Source organism: Helianthus annuus, chromosome 1 (genome assembly GCF_002127325.2).
Source record: "Helianthus annuus cultivar XRQ/B chromosome 1, HanXRQr2.0-SUNRISE, whole genome shotgun sequence".
Classification (NCBI taxonomy): Eukaryota; Viridiplantae; Streptophyta; class Magnoliopsida; order Asterales; family Asteraceae; genus Helianthus; species Helianthus annuus.
Genome location: NC_035433.2, coordinates 123,443,584 through 123,463,186, shown reverse-complemented (window position 1 = coordinate 123,463,186; position 19,603 = coordinate 123,443,584). Strand labels below are relative to the sequence as shown.

At 39.4% G+C, this 19,603-nt stretch overlaps 2 protein-coding genes across 2 annotated transcripts; one reads left to right on the top strand and one right to left on the bottom strand.

The window, feature by feature from the left end:
- Positions 1-6,259: 6,259 nt before the first annotated feature.
- Positions 6,260-8,332, top strand: LOC110929216. Its single transcript, XM_022172347.1, has one exon. The coding sequence runs from the start codon at positions 6,260-6,262 to the stop codon at positions 8,330-8,332; it is 2,073 nt and encodes a 690-aa protein (XP_022028039.1).
- Positions 8,333-16,718: 8,386 nt separating this feature from the next.
- Positions 16,719-19,385, bottom strand: LOC110874153 (chaperonin-like RbcX protein 2, chloroplastic). Its single transcript, XM_022123020.2, has 5 exons — positions 18,875-19,385; positions 17,563-17,654; positions 17,411-17,468; positions 17,097-17,162; positions 16,719-17,001 (listed from the first exon to the last, which is right to left on the bottom strand). The coding sequence occupies exons 1-5, from the start codon at positions 19,157-19,159 to the stop codon at positions 16,873-16,875; spliced, it is 630 nt and encodes a 209-aa protein (XP_021978712.1). The 5' UTR covers positions 19,160-19,385; the 3' UTR covers positions 16,719-16,872.
- Between the last annotated feature and the right edge of the window lie 218 nt (positions 19,386-19,603).

The following is a 19,603-nucleotide window of genomic DNA, read 5'->3' as shown; positions in this document are numbered from 1 at the left end:
AGATAAATAACAAACATGATAATACATTTGATGGCTTCACTAGATCACTAAAACAAGAACAAACATACTCAGTACAATCTCATCCATAGTCAATCTTTTGTTAAAGCCGTCTGAGGCGGGTGAGATATAAGCAAACATTACGTCTATCTCAAGGGATACAGTGGTTCCGCGAAACCCTAGCTCTAAAACAATATCCGACAATAAAGTCAAATAAAACATACATAGCTACTCAAAATCCGCATGTCAAGAAAACATACAGTCTAATAACGCTAGGGACAAATAACACCATGTGGACACACAGAGCAATGATAACATGCAAATGCCACTTGAATAAACCGCAAAGATAATCTGCTAAGGCAATATCCTAAAACAAATTCAAATCATTCTCCAAAAATCCTTAATCTTAATTATATGTCTTCTCAAATTTCTATCTCGATCATATCCTTAAAGAGATACAAGTCTAGCAAATTCTATCTAACCCACTCATCCAAATAAGTTTTAGATCACTAAAAAACATTAACATAAAAACATTATGAAGTACAATAGTCACCAAAACTATTTAACCAAAGGAAGCAACTTTTCTAAGATAATTATACCATGTGCAAATTATAAATTATAAATATATAATTAATTACTTTCAAATGTCCTTATCAGATTTTTGGCATAATCCAATTAGCGACGTCATTAACGTCATAAATTCATGATAAGATTTGTCGGTAAAGGTTTTTCAGACGTTATCAGTAAAATCCAACTTGTGAAGATAATGTCATCGCCAAGTGCATGACAAATTTCATTTCGTATAAATGATTATAGATTTATAGTCCCACATAACTGTTGACAAAACATTTCTTGCTTTCTTTAATTTCTTTTCGTTTTCCCTATAATTAAGCAACTTGATGACATGTTTCATTTTTCATGAAATCATTAATTTCATGTTGTCAAATGTCAACCAGATGCAAAAGTAGCTTACAGTGATGCGATGGTTTTGAATATAAGAGGGTCGGTGCGCTACGTGGTGGTATACGCGTGGAAGAACGTGGAACACCGCCGCCCCTTAATTCCATCACTCGTTAAACTCATAACGCGTTGTAGCCATAACGTGTGAAAAGTTGCAGAATGTTACCATTGAGGAGGGAAATTGTTGGGTTTTGTGATTGGGTGTGGTGAGTAATGGGCACCCCCACTAAAATCCATTACTAGTGATAGAACCAAGTTAAATGACGTGACGAAACATTATTGAGTGTGGTGAGGGATGGAAAGTGTAGCACACGTACCCCGCTAAGCATAAGAGAAAAAGTCAAACTATTGTATATTTGCATAAAAAGATGAAGGGTGAGGGAAAATTATCACATAAAATTACGGTCTCTATTTTTCATCTTAAAAATTGTTGATTACGAGTTAACGCTACCCGCGCGTCGCAGCGGAAATTAGAATAGCTTACATAAACTACGTTTTATAATATTGATTTAACAGTTTAAAATTTGACACGTTTACTTTTTAACTTAAGCTTTACAATAACTTCAAAAGATTTTGTTTTTTATCTGTACTGTCTTGATATTAATTTAATGTCTAAAGTTTAAATTCACTTTTCCTTTGTGATATTGCAAACAACACATATATTTTCTAATAAAACACACACACATGTTCACTAATTGATATCCTAGTGCATGTCCACCAATTACGCATAGAATCGGGTTGGGTAGGGGTAAATAAAAAACCATACAAAAGAAAATAGATTGAGTCGATTGACTGGTAACTGCGATACAAAGAGTAAACACAAAAATAAAAGAAAACAGAACAAACTAAACCGATTGAAAATAATTTGCAATACTACCAGGGTGATTGATAACTCTTGTTCTTGATTTTTGAATGGCGATTGGGTGATTAGAAAGGGATTTGGGAGTCGGTTGTATCAGTTCGTATGCGAAGCTATTTTAGATTAATTAATTTAATTTGTGTAATTCGATTGGGTAGGTGAAGAGGTATGGTCCCAATTCCCTGCCTACATGGCAGGGACCACACCACTTTTGAGCATACAAGGCGTCCACATCAGCGAAGCAATCCAGAAGCTTCTAGAAACTTCTGGAAGACTCGCAGCTGGCACCAAAGATGCTCTATCCGACATAAAGGACAACACGTGTCACCACTCACAGAACGCCACATAGGCCTGCGACAAATCAGGGAGCAGGGCTGACAACGCCAGTACGAGGTATCCAGCGTGGACAAATGAAAGAGCGCCACGTGTACCACTACACCTGCCGCGACAGAGCAGACCAAGAGGATATTCCCCTTGGTCAGACAGCTGGCACGCACCCACAGCTGGCACAGCTGCTCCTCCCTTCTTCACCCTCCGGCTATAAATAGGACCCTTCATCATTCAGGTTCAGGATCTTTACTCTCCATACTCACTCTATACACACACTGTTTATTTTCCTCTCAAAACAGTACTTATTCTCATGCCGGAGCCTGGTTAAGAGGGAAAATGATGCGGGCCCAAGCGTAGAAGAGCGGGCCATCCGGTACTTGGAGGCCCAAGATCGCGTCACAAAAGGGGCTTCACTGAAATGGCTCTAACTTGGGCTACGGAGGTCCGTTTGGGGCGTGTGACCAGTCAAAACGAACGGGAGAACGAGCTCTAACTTGCTGCAAACGCCTATGGCGGTTTGGGTCATCGTCCGTGCCGAAAAAACGCTTATTTCTATTAGTTTTTTCCATTTTTATGTTTTTTCAAGTATTTTGGGCATTTTGTTTTTGGGCTTGTGTTTGGCCCGTTGTCTTTTTTAGGCCCGTTTTGAATTTCCGTTTCTATTTATGTATTGCCCTAGTGAAATGAAAGATCAGAATTGAATTTTGAGAAAAAAACAGTTTTTCACTTCAAATTCCGAGCCCTTTGGGTTGAATTTTGGGGTTGGGGAAGAACAACACGGGCATTCACAGAATCAACGTGTTTGATCTTCGTTTATCGTATTACCACTACATCAGAAAACCTCCTTCTCCCCTCTTAACGAGACTAACGGTGTTTACTGTTTTGCAGATCTCAAGCCATTGTTACGAGCAAGAAAAGAGGTTGAACCCCATAGACGAAAGAACCCCATCGATAAACCCTGTGTTAATCGGTGTTTCATCATTGGCGCCATCCGCTTTTTGCAAAACCAATCTCACCTCTTTTTCTCTATTGAAAAACACTCGTCAAAAATGGCTGAACAAACTCCCTCACACCCAGTGGACGGAGAAGTTTCTTCCTTTGAACTCGTTTCGGACACAGCACACGTCCAAAGGGGTCAAAGGAACGAAACCATCCAAGAGGGACAACTGAACAATGATTTTCCTCCTATCTTTAGGAGTGTATCCAGGGTTGTTAGCCAAACCACAGCTGGACCCACTTTCCAAACACGACCAGCAAGGATCATCACTCAAACCACAAATGGAGCTACTTTCCAAACTCCGACCGGGGTGTTGCAACAGACACCACCACCAGTGCTGACACCAAGCCATGGAGCTGGCCCCTCAGCTCCATCGGAACAAGCACAACTCAATTACTCTGCACTTTTGGGGCTACCCGAAGGAAAAACTCTCGCTTCCTGGTATGCCGAACAGATGGCGTCCATAAACCTCGTTTATACGCAACTCAGCGCACAGCAAGCTCTACTCAAGGCACAAGCTAACCACTCAGCATTCGTAACTCCACCGCCAAGGTCTCTGAGTACACATACAACTCAGCAGACTAACGCGTGGAATCTACGCCCGGAGAGAGGACCAGCTCAAAACGTGAGATGGCCAAGCGCGCACGACACGCGCGATACCTATGGTGAAATAGAAAGCAATTTTGTGCAAAACCCCAATGTGCAAAGAAAACCGATCCAAGCTCGTTTAGGCGCGCGCAATATGAATACAGAATGGGATGAAGAGGAAGACGACCCAACGTACAAAGGGGAAACCACGGTGTTTAGCAGACTTCACCCGGAACATGAAGCATACAAGCCTGCAAAGCGCGCAGGGTACAACCCGAAAGCAGAGCATGACTATACCTTAAGCTATCGTCCAGATGACATGGCCGAAGATTCGAAATTCATCAGAGAGATTCCACAGCTGCCATAGATAAAACCAAGCTACCGCACAACGTTGGCAAATACAACGGATTGACAGATCCAGACGATCACCTCCAGGTCTTCAAGGGCGCAGGAGCAACAGGTGGGTGGAACCTACCAACTTGGTGCCACCTGTTTGCACAAACGTTCGTGGGTGCAGCGCGCGTATGGTTCGACAGCTTACCAGCAGGGAAAATTAAATCATGGGTCGACTTCAGAGAGAAGTTCTTGGCACACTTCTCTCAGCAGCGGAGGCACGCCAGAGACCCAGCAGATTGTCTAAACATATGGCGCCGAGACCACGAAAGCGTGGAAGATTTTATCACAAGATATAACAAAGAATGCTTAGAGATGGGAGATGTGGGAGAACAAATGATGCGCGCGCACTTCATGAGGGCAGTCAAGTGTGACGACTTGATCAAGCGCGTGAAAGGTAGAGACGGGGGACCCAAAGATTGGGAAACTTTCATTGACGCCGCCAAAACAATAGCACAGACAGACAAACAGTTGACCGGTGACGACCACCGTCAACGCGCACATAACTCCAATGACCGATATGGCAAAAAGGGGAGAAACCAGTCATGGAGGCCTTCCAGCCATAGAGAAAGAAGGCCACCAAGAGAAGATGTGCGGCACACAATCAACCAGATAGCACACAGAAAAGAAGTAAAGAGAGAAAACAGAGAGAAACAGTGGACGCCATTAACCAAGACCCCGTCGGAAGTCTTGGCCACTGAAAACCACCAATTCAAACCACCCCTACAGATGCGCAACAAAAGGGGTCAAGATCCCAATCTTTACTGTGAATTCCATAAGGATACGGGTCACCTCACCGACGACTGTTTCAGCTTGAAGCAAGAAATCGAAAGAGCCTTAAGGGATGGAAAGCTCACTCACTTGGTCAAAGGCGGAAAGCGTGATTACCGCCAAATACAAAGAAGAGACGAAGGGCCAGATAACAAGAAGCTCAGAAAGCTAGAAACCCACATGGTGCAGGGAGGTCCACGAAGACCGAGAAAAAACTACAACAAGCGCGCACAAGATGATTCATGGCGCGAGAAGCAAGTTATTTTCCCAGTCGTTAGAGGGGGTCCAAGAGAAAAACGACCAATAGTCATTCCAGGTGTGATTGGCCACTACCAAACAGACTACATTTTCATCGATCCGGGGAGCACCGCGGATATCATATACGAACAGTGCTTCAATCAATTTGATCAAGAAGACAAGGCGCGCTTAGAACCAGTCGATTACCCACTGACTGGTTTCTGTAATGAAGCCGTCTTTCCCCTAGGGCAAATATTGTTCCCGGTGTTACTTTTGGACGGAAGAAATTCAAGAACTGAAGAAGTCACATTCATGGTCCTGCCGGCACACTCAAGACACGACATCCTCCTAGGGAGAGAATCCCAAGGAGACTTCAGTATGATCTGCTCTGCGCCACATTCCGCTGTTGGATTCCCCACTGAAACAGGCATTGCGCTGATATATGCAAGTAAAGAAGTTCTAGCAACAGATGAAATCAGACCAGCCAAAGCAAGCAAGCCAGCTCCGCACATAGAGGCAGAAAAATGGGTATTGAACAGCGCATACCCAGAACAAACAGTCACCCTGGGGCCCGCCATGTCTGACTTAACGCGCGCAGCGCTAAAAAAATTGCTTCACGAAAACATGGACTTGTTCGCCTGGACACCTGCCGATATGGTTGGTGTTCCACGGCACGTAGCAGAACACCGTCTGAATGTCTCAGAAGACGCAAAGCCGGTGGTGCATGCCAAACGCCACTTAGGCGATGTCAAACACGACGCCATGAAAGAACAAGTGTTAGAGTTGCTAAACGCAGGAATTATCAGAGAAGTCAGATACCAAACGTGGGTAGCAAGTCCAGTAATGGTAAAGAAACCAAATGGCAGCTGGAGAATATGTGTCGACTACAAAGATCTAAACAAGGCATGTCCCCGCGACTGCTACGCCTTACCAGACATAGACGAGAAAATCGATTCTTTGGCAGCATTTCGGTGGAAGTGCTTTTTGATTGCTACAAAGGGTACCACCAAGTTCAAATGGCCGTTCAAGATGAAGATAAAACCGCATTTCGCACGCCAACAGGGCTATATTGCTACACCAAAATGCCTTTCGGCTTGAAGAATGCGGGTGCAACATACCAAAGGTTAATGAACGAAACATTCAGTGACGCCATTGGCAAGTACATAGAAGTTTACATGGATGACCTGGTGATTATGAGCAAAGAAGAAGGCACGATGCTGGTCAACATCCAAAAGACCTTCAACACGCTACGCAGCGTAAGTATCAAGCTGAACCCAGCAAAGTGCTCGTTCGGAATGGAAGAAGGAAAGTTCTTAGGCTTCATCGTCACAAAAGATGGTTTTAAGGTAAATCCAGAAAAGGTCCAAGCCATAGAAAGGATGCCTTCACCGTCAAACATCAAAGACATGCAAAAATTAGCAGGACGATTAGCCGCACTCAATCGTTTCCTAGCTAATCACGCTGCAAAATCCTTCCCATTCATCAAGACCTTGCGCAATTGCATGAAAAAAAGCCAGTTCCAATGGACTCCGGAAGCAGAAAACGCGTTCCGCGAGGTGAAAGATTGCCTCATCAAACTGCCAACTCTAACCGCACCAAACAAAGGAGAACCCTTGGTACTTTATCTCTCAGCTTCCGATAGGGCAGTCGGGGCTGTACTGCTCGTCGATCGTCAAGGTGTCCAAACACCAGTTTACTATGTGTCGCGAACCTTGACCGATCCAGAAACTCGATATGCAATCATGGAGAAGCTAGTCCTTGCACTAATTCACGCTTCAAGACGGCTGCGCAGATATTTTGCCAATCACACCATCCACGTGCTAACAAACTACAACATTGGAAATATCCTTGCAAGGCCAGAGATATCAGGAAGACTAGCCAAATGGGCAATAGAGCTGGGAGGTCACAACGTGGTTTTTAGACCACGACCATCGATCAAAGGCCAAGTCTTGGCAGATTTTATGACAGAAGTTCCAGATGACAAAGAAAGGGAATGTAAAGCGATGGAGAAAGCTAAGAAAAAACAAACAGAAGAACCATGGCTGTTGTACACAGATGGTGCATCTAACGAAGATGGAGCAGGCGCAGGGCTAAGGTTGGTAAGCCCTGACAAACACGAATTCACATACGCCATACGCCTGGATTTTAAGAGCACAAACAACGAAGCCGAGTATGAAGCTTTCCTGGCTGGCTTACGGTTGGCGATCAAAATGGGGGTCCGACACATCGAAGCGCATGTGGACTCCATGTTAGTAGCAGGCCAAATCAACGGCCAATACGAAGCCAAGGGCGATATAATGGCACTTTATCTCAACCAAGCGAAAACGTTGCTACAAACCTTCTATTCATACAAGGTGCACCACATAAACCGAAGCGAAAACAAGCCAGCAGATGCACTAAGCAAGCTCGCATCAACAAGCTTCCAGCACCTAGCAAAGGATGTGCGCATAGAGGTTTTGAGCAACCCATCCGTTCCACTCAGAGAAGTAAGTGTCATCCAGACAGGAACAACGTCCTGGATAACGCCGATAATCATTTACTTGCAGTCTGGGATACTTCCAGAAAACAAAGCCGAGGCGCGAAAGATCAAATACAAATCAGAACATTATCAGATGGCAGATGGGATTCTGTACCAGAAGTCGTATCTCGGCCCGCTACTAAGATGTGTTGACGCCGACGACGCAAATTACCTAATCCGGGAAGTGCATGAAGGAATTTGTGGTATCCATGCCGGGCCTCGAATGGTGGTGGCAAAAGTGATGAATGCCGGATACTACTGGCCCGTGATGCATCTTGATGCCGTGAAAGAATTGAGAAAGTGCAGCGGCTGTCAGAGACATGCACCCAAGACCATGCGCCCCAAAAACGAACTAGTACCAGTAACAACCGCATGGCCTTTCCAGCAATGGGGTATAGACATGGTAGGTCCTTTCCCAGAAGCACCAGGGGCAGTCAAGTTCATAATAGCCGCGGTCGACTACTTCACCAAATGGGTAGAGGCGAAGGCGCTCGCATCAACCACATCCGCAGTCGTCAAACGATTCGTATGGGAGCAAATCATATGCCGTTTTGGCCTGCCTCTCCGAATCATCACCGATAACGGAACTAACTTCGCAGCAGACGACCTCGAACGATGGTTCAAAGAATTACACATCGAACATACCTTCTCTTCGGTTGCACACCCACAAGGGAATGGTTAAGGAGAGGCAGTCAACAAAAGCATCGTCGATGGCATAAAGGCATGGCTCGGTGAGAAACGAAGAGGCTGGGTCGACGAACTACCCAACATACTGTGGGCCCATAGAACAATGCCAAAAACAAGCAACGGTGAAACGTTGTTCAGTTTGGTCTATGGGTCTGAAGCTGTTATCCCAGCAGAAATCGGGCTGCCATCTCCAAAGATGCTCTCCATGAATTTAATCAACAACGAAGAAGAAAGGAGGATCGACCTAGACCTCCTAGAAGAACGGAGAGAGATGGCAGCAATCAACGAGGCCAAATACAAAACGAAGCTGGAAAAATATTACAACTCCAGAGTCCGAGTCTGCACTTTTAACCCGGGAGACTATGTCCTAAGGGACAATGAAGCTTCCAACGCAGAAAAACCCGGAAAACTGGCTCCCAAATGGGAAGGCCCGTACATAATCAATGCAGTGCTCGGCAAGGGAGCCTACAAACTACGCACCATCAACGACAAAGAGGTTCCACGAACCTGGAATGCCCAACAACTCCGGAAGTGCTACATGTAAAACAACCATGTAATCGTAAAGGGCGTACAACCAACACATTTACTTTTAATACAAGAAGTGTTTGGCTACTTTTATTTCATGCAAATTTCTTGTCACAACTGCATTTATTACTTTGGGCGTACAGGAAAACATCAATGGCTCGACCATAGGAAACGTTGTAGACCTCCAAGGCTCGTCACAACGAAGTGAACAGCCGGGTCAGAAACACAACCAAAGCCTACAAAACGCCAAAATATAACTTCGTGCCCACATAAACACGAAAATATTGATAGCAAGGTAACTAAAACATTGTAATGCTCCCAAGGCTGATCACAGCTGAGCTCACACAATGGCCTGCAACTCGATCACTTCGTATGTCACCTATAAGCGCACACGTTCAAACGACAGAATAAAACGTTGTAGTAACACAACACCATCTGTCAGCGCCATCATTCATTCGTGACACCTGATCAAAGTAATTAAACATGCACATATTATGACGATAACAAAATTCGCATAAACATAAGCAAGCGATAAAAACATTCACCAGAAGATCATGTACATACACCCACAGGTAAACAAAATTAAAATTGTCTTAAACAGCCAACAGTACAGGCCTATTCATGGCCATACACGGCGCACAGGCCGGAATTCATCAATCAAGTTTGACTGGTGCCCGCACCTCCTGCTGCATCACCGTCTTCTCCCAAAGCTTTCTTTAACAAGGCAACCCCATCCGCTTTGCGAGCCAACTTCTGCGCCGCCCGGACGACAGCAAAGTCAAGAGTTGAAAACGCCTTGCGCTTAGCAGCATAAGCACCATCACAATCTTCCTTATACAATTCAAAGTGATAATCTTTTTCCTTGTTGATAGCTGCAGCCTTGCCTTCAGCGTACCCAAACTTACCACCGCTATTATAACCCGCTTGGCCCAATTCAAACATGTACGTGGCAAGTTCAGGCGAATTTAGAATACGGTCAGCAAGCTACATAAAACAAGGCAATCAAATAAAAAATCGCAAAAACAAAAGAACACGAAAGAGCAAAAGAAATTACCAGGGGTACACCACGAGAAAGCAACCATCTGGTATCAGCAGATGTTTCCTCAGCAAGGAGTTCTGCTGCCTGGCTTTCAGCAGTCTTTTGAAGGCGCTGTGCAGCCTCACACTCAGCCACTTTCTGCTGGACGAGAACCTCCAACTTATCGATCCGATCAACATACTCTTTCTCTTTTTTCTCGGATGCAACTCGCGCTTGCTGAGCCTCTTCAGCAAGTTCTGCTTTTTCACCATATAACCGCACGATCGCATCACGCTGAGATTGCATCTCAACATTCGTGCGCGCGCACGCGGTTTCCCAATCCTTCTGTTTCTGATCATTCAACAGTTTTTGCTCTTCAAGCTTCTTTTCCGCATCAGCAACCCTCCACTGCAGGCCCTTCTTCTCCGCATTAAATTTTTCCTTCTCTTCAGCAAACAACTTCTTCGACTCCTCAAACTCAAGAGTCTCTTCCCCCATTGACCACCACTCGCGAAGAATTTCCTGAGAAGTAGCAAAGAAATTAACTCCGGCACGAACGTGATCGTCCAACAGGGAAAAACGATTGCGGTTCTTCTGAAACATCCTCTCAGCAGGAGGAAGGGACATAGCAAAAAACTCGTGGCAACTGTTGACATCATTCATCCTGGAGCCCTGGGTAAGGTTCCAGCGCGGGGCATGAGGCAAGTCATCACAAGCTGGATTACCCCAAGAATCAGCAGGGTCATGTTCAAGATGCGGGCTGCGCACCACGCCAGAAGTAGCCCCACCTCCACCAGAAGGACGTTTGGTGTAAATGGTTTGTTGTGGAGTAGTCTCACTAGACTCCATCTCCACTTCAACACCCTTACCTTTATCAGCCCCACCATCACCTCCAGCATCAGCACCTCCTTCAACCACTCCCTCAGTAAACCCCCACCCCTTGTGCTCACATCAACATCATCACGAGGAGGGATCAAACCAACTGTCCTCGATGGGGGAGAAGCAGGTGGCGTAATTTGAGAAATATCCACCATACGAGGTTTCTTGCCAAACTTGGCCGCTGTCATGAAACAAAAATTAAAAACAACTCGAAGAAAACGAAAAGACAACAGGCAATTAAAGGCCAATTACCAGTAGGAGGGGCAGATGCAGCATATAGCTCTTCCAAAAGATTGCCATGTCCTCCACTAAAAACCCCATCGATAAACCCTGTGTTAATCGGTGTTTCATCAGTAGGTTATGAAGCGGCATCACCAATGTAGGTTGATTAATTTGTGTGGCATTTAATTGGATTGTTTGCGTGGTATATAGTTCTAAAATATAAGTTGCAGCGAAGCAGTGTAAAACAAAAAGCTATGTGTTAATCAAAAGATACGTGTGTTAAACAAAAGGGTGTATGTTGGTTAAGGAATTGCTATATGTGTCAAATAAAGGGGTATGTGTTAATCAAATGAGAACCATTGTATTTTTTTTCTCAACCATCGTGTACTAAGTTACCTTTTATTGTTGTATAAACAAACAGACATGTGTAATAAATAAAAGGGTATCTGTTAATCAAATGGGTATGTGTGTTAAACAAAGGGGTACATGTTGCTTTTTGTGATATTAACAAGCATTCAAAACTGATCGAAAAAGTAATTAACAAATATAATTATAAACATGCATTCAAGCCTTCTATTGAAAAAGAGTGATGGTAGGATGAAAAACGGATGAAAAAGATTGCTAGTACGAATACCTCAAATGGATTAAAAGCCGTAAAACAAATGTCGAAAACATGTTACGAATGCGCAAACAAAGGATAATAAAACCAATAAAATAAAAAAAATGACGAACATAGCTATTTATTTAAATTTCAAAGTAATATTCTGGATCGGGTCCATAAATTATAATCTGGAACTGATCGATCAAGAAACTGTGAACAAATAATTTATGGGTTATACTAATTTTATATCAAAAGATTTTGTTTTCTGGGTTATACTGTATCAAAGATTTTGTTGATATACTTGTTTAAGAATCATATGGTTGAAGGAATTGATAAGAATTTGAAAGTTACATGTGACGATGGGCATTGGTGGATTGTTTTGGATTAATGAAGGGAAATTGAGGGGGTTAAAAAAAGAGAAAGGTTTATCATTTATGATAAAGTGGTACAGAACTGGTGCTCTTAATATGTAACAGAAAAAGGGTTATGATAAAAAAGAAAGGAATGGAAACGACTTTTGGCATTTTAAACGTTGCATCTTTTCATTTTAGAGAGAAGCCCTTATTTTGGCAATTATCTTTTCCATCAATGATCATTATCAAATGGATGTGACTTTTATATAAAAAAGGGTAACCGTTCATCAATAACCTTTTTTAATGGACATGACTTTTAAATAAAACAGACGTAATCTTTTCATCAATAACATTTTCTAATGGACGCGACTTTTAAACAAAAGAGGTGTAACCTTTCCATCAATTAAGCAAAGGGTATGTATGTGTGGTTTTTTGAAAGTCGCAACTTTTCATTCTTGAGAGTCAACCCAAGTTACTTTTTGTAGGGTTATATAATTTTTTTATTGTACATCTTCATCTCCATATCTATTTACAAATTTTATAAGTTTTATAAATAATACTTCTACATTTCTACAGATTCACTATCCATCATCTTTATAAATGTTTGTGAGTGATATAGAGATAGAGGTAAAGATTGAAATATGGTAGGTTAAACAAATTTCATAGATAAATTTTGAGAAATATGATATTTAGTTAAATTATATAGATGTAGATAAAAGTACTACCGTGGATACTCTAAAAGCACTGAATATGGAATCTCTATCCCTTCCCAATACTTAAACTATAAAGAATGTAAGATTTTATTTATTGTCACATAATACACTGGAGTCCTCATCCTTATATCACATACCTCAAAATCATGTGGAAACTAAAATAAACCCCCCTATTTGAAGGTTCACTATTCATCTCATGCCACATGCTTTTGTTCTCTAAGTTTCATCCGATCAAGAAATTCAAGCGAACCTTTGATTTTATTTCAATCTGAAGTGATCATATGGCTCTCAGATTAATCCAGTTTGTTCTACAATTTCAATTTTCAACAGATTAATCTTACACTTCATCTCATAGTACAATATTTGTCATTTTATATGGCCCGAATGCTTTATGTTCAGGTTTTCTATCATTCATCTTATATATAGTGATCTAACACGGGATTAAGTGTTCTGATTACTAGCCTTTTGTACTTGTTCCAACATAACAGAAAGGGGTGCTTACTAATTCAAGACTAGTATAATATCCTTCTACCCATTCACTTCTCTAAGTTGCTACACCCAACATTAAATTTGTTGCAAATAGTTGTCTCAGATTTGGAGTTAGCAACTTTATAAACAGTCTAAACGCATATAAACTATTTATGTCACAAATAAATTTGTTTTTTCATCTTTGAGTTATGAGTCATACATAAGAGTAATGACAAATTCGAAAATAAATAGGACAAATATTCCAAAAACATAATTGATCTAGAATTAAATACCACCAACAAAGGAAATTCTAAGACACGCATATAACAAATATATGCCTTGTCCACTTTTAATACGACTTTTTTTATGGGATAGTGAATAAACGATTCTCGTGCACCTTCTAACTCACTTGTTAGGTCATTTGTTATACCATGATGATGTCACTGGAACGAGAGAGCCAGGTGAGATGAAAGCGCGATAGCAGCGGGAGCGGTGTATCGAAGACGTTGTTAGGAAAAGAAGGAAGTGAGGCTGCTACATGATGATGCGGGGATGCACTACTAAAAAACTACATTTTTTTCTACAAAAGTTTCCCACAAATTACCCACAACTCAATTTTTATTACAATACTCTTACAGTTTTTTGAAAAAAAAAAAAAGAAAAACAAAAAAACCCAAAACTTTCCGACAAAATTGCCACACAACAAGCATTTGTAGCAATTTCATCACAAAATTTATAACCTTTTCGACAAAATAAATAAAAGTTTTATATTATTTGTAACTACAACAAAATAAATAATTTAAAAAAAATAAAACATTAAATTGGTCGGAAATTTATAGCAAATTGACACCCGTTGCTACAAATTTCCTACAAAAAAGGCTAATTTATTTGTTATTTATCTACTTTAGAAAAAAAAAAACATAATTTTAAAAAATAAAATGTCAGATTTGTTGGAAATTTATAGCAAATTGACAACAGTTGCTACAAAATTCTTACAAAACAAGTTACTTTATTTTTTATTCATCAATTTAAAACAATAAAATGTTAAATTTGTAGAAATGGAAATGGAAATGAAAATGAAGGTAAATGATAAATGCTTACAAAGTTTCATCAAAGGTAAGGTGGGCAGTGGGAGTGATATACGGTTTGGATCGATATATGGATGGGCGAATATGCACTAAAGGATGGATGGCCAAATCTTTTCGGTTTAGAGACAGAAAAAACATGTAAAGTGTTTGAGAGAGAAACATCGGATCAAGATAGAAACGAGGGTACATGGCAGTGGAGTAGGGACTTGCAGTCGGAGGACGAGATCCGGGAATGGCAAGAGTGCCAAGTTGTTTTGGCCGAGGTGGTGCTATCAAACGAGTGGGACTCGTGGAAGTGGATAGGTGATGAATCGGACACCTTTTCAGTTAAATCGGTTAAGAAAATGAAGCAAAACGATAGGGCGCGATATGTTGAATGTTTTGGAATGGTGCAAGTGGGTACCACTTAAATGCAACATCATGGCATGGAGGGCTAACCTGGATAGATTAGCAACTAAAGCTAATCTAAGAAGAAGAAACATGAATATGCCATCGGTATTGTGCGAATATTGTGATGAACAAGAGGAAACTGCAGAGCATCTATTTACGACTTGCATATTTTCGAATCGAGTTTGGATGGGTTTTAGTGTCTGGTGTGATATCCCGCCACTATATATCTTCACGGTTAAAGATCTTATGGAAGTGCACGGTTTCTTAAATATGAAGAGGAAAGCGAAAAGGATCATACACGGCCTCGTTATAATCACGTGTTGGTGCATATGGAAAGGAAGAAACGAGATGGTTTTTCAAAACATAAAGCATAGTTCGCAAGACATCTTGGGAGAAGTCAAGTCTAGAAGTTTTGTTTGGTTAAAAAATAGGTCTTCCTTTGGGAGGAATGATGTAAATCCCCTTTGTATATGCTGTAATTTTTTGCCTTTTGCCCGATTGGGACGGGGGGGCGTGTTTGTATGTATTTGCCTCTTGCATGTTTGGGTCGGCGGCGTGTTTTATTGATTGCCCGATTGGGTCAGAGACGTGTTTGTATGTATTTGCCTCTTGAATATTTGGGTCGGTGGCGTGTTTTATTGAATTTTATTTTTCAAAAAGAGTAAATTGCCAAAATCGTCTTTAAAGTTTAGATACAATTGCCGGATCCATCCAAAAAGTTTTTTTTTCTCAACTAGACCACTAAAATTCCAAAATTATCCATCCACTTTTTTAACCATATTAAAAACTAATGTTAAATCCGGAGTATTTTAGTTATTTAACTTTTCTATTTTTTTAACTCAACAACTCTAATGATACTATAAAAAATAACTTGAAGATTAATTAAACATACAAATTATTAGTATTAAGATGAAAAAAGTAATGATACTAAAAAAATATTAGATCAAAATAATGCCATATCTTTTATAAGTTAGTAACAATCGCTTAATGCTTATTCGTAAAAAAGAATTTACTTCGACTCGTATGCAAATTATGAGTAAAAGTATTGACGAAGAGAATATGACGTAAAAAATAATTAAAAAATTTACAACTTATATAAACTGTCAACTACTCAACTATATTCCAACTTTGATTATAAAGGTTTAGTTTTTCAAGTTCCACACATAGCATGTCATGATCATAAATCAGTTATTTCAGTTGGTTCTTGCCCTGAAGCAGAGATTTTGAGGATTTATCCTTAAATCTACTGTAATACAATTAAGCTAAAAAATATGATAAATTCTATCTTTTTGTTGATGATTACAGAAGCCTATGTGGTACCCAGAATTTGGGCTTAATTTGAACACTCAATTTTGGTGGTACCCGAACCAGTAAACCAACATGATTTTGATCTAATATTTTTTTCTTTTTTAGTATCATTACATTTTTCTTCTTAATACTAATAATTTAAATGTTTTATTAACCTTCAAATTATTTTTAGAGTTAAATGTCATTTTAGTCCACGTGGTTTGGACCATTTTGGCAGTTTAGTCCAAAGGTTTGAAACGTTGCCATTTTAGTCCAAATAGTTTTAAACGTTACCATTTTAGTCCACTGGGTTAACTTCATCCCTTTATTTTGTTAACTAGAAGGGCATTTCGGTCATTCTAAATGTAATTCTGTTAACTAGAAGGGCAATTTGACCATATAAAATGATCGAATTACACTTCTAGCTAACATAAAAAATGGACGGAGTTAACCAAGTGAACTAAAATGGCAACGCTTGAAAATATTTGGATTAAAATGGCAACGTTTCAAACCTTTGGACTAAACTGGCAAAATGCCTCAAACCACAGGGACTAAAATGACATTAACTCTTTTTTTTTTTATTATTATAGCATCATTAGAGTTGTTGGGTTAAAAAATTAGAAAACTTTGATAAATATAGAGATTTACCAAAATACCCCTCATTTAACATTAGTTTTTAATGGGGTTGGAAAATTGGATGGATCTGGCAACTATTTTGAAACCTCAGTGGTCTAGTTGAGAAAAAAAAATCTTTTTGGATGGATCTGACAATTGTATCTAAACCTTAGAGACGATTTTGGCAGTTAACTCTTTAAAAAAAATAGAATTTATAGAATGTTTGAGATTGTAGGCAAGGTGTTTAATTAAATGCTAGGGAGAAACCTTTGCACTCCTAAATATTATTGGTACATAAATCCTTCCAGTTTGATCCATATTACAGTATGTTGGTATAAACAAATTTCACCATCAAAATCATCAACCAAATAAATTTTCATCCAGCTTCCTCTGTATTCGTATTCGATGTATCATCGGGCCATTTCACCAAATCTAAGAGCCGTTCGCGCATCAGCTCTAAGTTCTGATCTGAAAGATCTTTGTACATTTCATCATGATCCACTTGCTAAAAAAACAATACACATCAATTTTTGTAAATTTTCAGGCGAAACTGAAACTGCACGATTTAAAGCAAAAATGTATTCTTCCATGATCTCATACCTTTATCCATTTTGCGAAGAGGCGAAGGCGTGTCTCCATTACTCTCTCTGCAAGTTCATGTTTCTCCTATAAAAAAACGATATTAAATATACATGTTGAGTTGAGTTGACCTGCAAACACTTTTTGTTCGTGTTTTAACCTTTTGTACCAAACAATATATTATTATAAAATTAGTTACAATATATTCTTGTAAAAATAATTCGAAGTGTTTGATGTTCTCAAATCTTTGATATTAGTTATTATCAACAAGATATTACTTTTGCCGGGAAGAGTACAAACATAAGCCAAATCGACCCATTAATAACTTTGCGTACCTTTTGAAGGATGTGAAGGAAACGTTTTCCATTTGAGGGCTTGTTTGTTCTTACAAAGCTGTTAAAACGAGTATAAGATGGTGTCACAAGCATAAATGGAATAACCTCATGGTGTTACAAAGGATGGGAACTCAGAAACACGGTGTACGTACTTGTGGAACCATTGATGTTGCGTTGGGTTCAACTCGTTAAGTTCGTTCATAACAGTGCTTACTGCGGTGAGGGTGAAAAGATTAAACATTTGCTGCAAGAAACATACATTTGATCATAGGATTAATTGAAAAAGAAAAAGAAAACAAAATAGGGGTGTAAGCCATCAGCTGCAAGAAATTAGGGGTGTAAACGAACTGAGCTTGAGCTCGCCTAAGCTCAAGTTTGCTTGTTACAAGCTCTCTATGTCTAAAGCTTGATATCGGCTCATGAGGAGTTTATCAAAACTGTAGCTATACATGTTTACTATTTATTTATTAGTTATTATATTATAATTATTAACTATTAACTATTTTACCTACATATATAATTATAAGTGTGTATATATAGTATGAGGTTCAATGGAGAACATTAAAGAAGTGAGTAACCAGGGAACAATGTATTTGATATATCTTAAAAACTCAATTTAAAATGCTAAAAAAATCAAAAAAAAAAAAAATTGGAGTTTTTGCATATAAAGATGTGTAGAGGCTATTCCAATAAAAAAATCATTTTTATAATTTTTATTACTGTTTTTAAGATTTTTTTTTTAGTTTTTGAATTTTTTTTATTGAAAACCTTTCTACATCATCATCATCATCATACTCAGTAAATCTCACCAATAGCAAAGCTAAGTTAGAGTCTGAGGAGGGGAAAACCTTTCTACATGTATCATTTATATGCAAAAGCTCCTAAATTGTTTTAAAAAAATGATTTTTAGCATGTTATGTTGAATTTTTAATATGCTAAATGCATGGTTCCCAACTTTTTGTTGTGTGTTTATATATAATAAGAGGTTTGTTTAGGCTTGCGAGCCAAATCAAACTCGGAATATAAAGCTTGTTTATATAATGGGCTCTTATTTAGGCTAGAGCGCATTTAGAAACTGTTAAATTTTGACTTTTAGTGAGCCGATTTTGAGTAGCCCACACGTATCTAGAAAATCTTTATAGGGGTAACGTTTCATATAAAAAGGGGCAACGAAATCGAAAAAACGTCAATTTATTCTAAAATTTACACTACCGTCGGAGTGTCAAGGGGTAGCGGCTACCCCTAGTAACATGCTAGGTCCGCCCCTGCTCACAAATGTTTAACTGATTTACACTCCTAATATACTCCAAATCAGTTATAAAACCGAAGTATTTAGAGGCTGAATCCATATCAACCATAGGTAATAAATCAGAAATACAATCTGCAAATTTGGTTAAAATTCCATTGACAAATTATCATAAGTTCTTGAACTAAAAAAAAAAAGGGAGATTTACAAAGTCTTACTCCTTTAACATCATCAAAAGTGTCATCCTCATATTGTCCACCAAGATTATTAAGAATCACAAAACCTTTAACCTTTTTCTGCTTCTTGGAAACAATTGCTTTTGCTGGAAATCTTGAACCCATGAAAGAAGAATTCAACCTTTTACTGACCGGTTTCTTTCGCAAACTCAAATCGCCACTTCTCGTCTGATCGACACGAGTAGATGTGAGTGCAACAAGAGACACACATGGTGAAGTATGTGAATCCACCATGGGTGAACCCACAACACATACACCCCCCACCATGCTTCAAAGTTTAAAAGACACCTTAAAAACTTGGTTTTTTTTTTTAATGTGAATTGATGAAGTAAGAAAACAGGAGATGCCCAGATGAAATATGAATAAAAAAATTGGTGGGTGTGAAAAAAAATATTTAGAAATTGATCGATTGAAGTTGAAGATATAGGTGGAAGGTGATTATGTTTTGGTGGGCAAGAGAAGAACAAATAATTGTGGAAATAAATGGTGACCAGAAATAATAATAATAATAATAATAATAATAATAATAATAATAATAATAATAATAATAATAATAATAATAATAATAATAATATTGAGGACTTGAGGTACAAAATGGTCCAATCAACATGGGATTTCATATTGATTCGTGGATTTTTATAGGAGTACCGGTTACCTACGCACCAAATGTGTTAAGATCCGTTTCCAATTTGATTACAACTTATTGATAAC

Coding starts and splice junctions, on each gene's coding strand:
- LOC110874153 (XM_022123020.2), bottom strand. CDS start 19,159: ATGGTGGGGGGTGTATGTGTTGTGGGTTCACCCATGGTGGATTCACAT. Junction 17,655..18,874: donor CTTTTGATGATGTTAAAGGA/GTAAGACTTTGT, acceptor TGTTTCTTGCAG/CAAATGTTTAATCTTTTCAC. Junction 17,163..17,410: donor TCCTTCACATCCTTCAAAAG/GTACGCAAAGTT, acceptor GTTTTTTTATAG/GAGAAACATGAACTTGCAGA.
- LOC110929216 (XM_022172347.1), top strand. CDS start 6,260: ATGAACGAAACATTCAGTGACGCCATTGGCAAGTACATAGAAGTTTAC.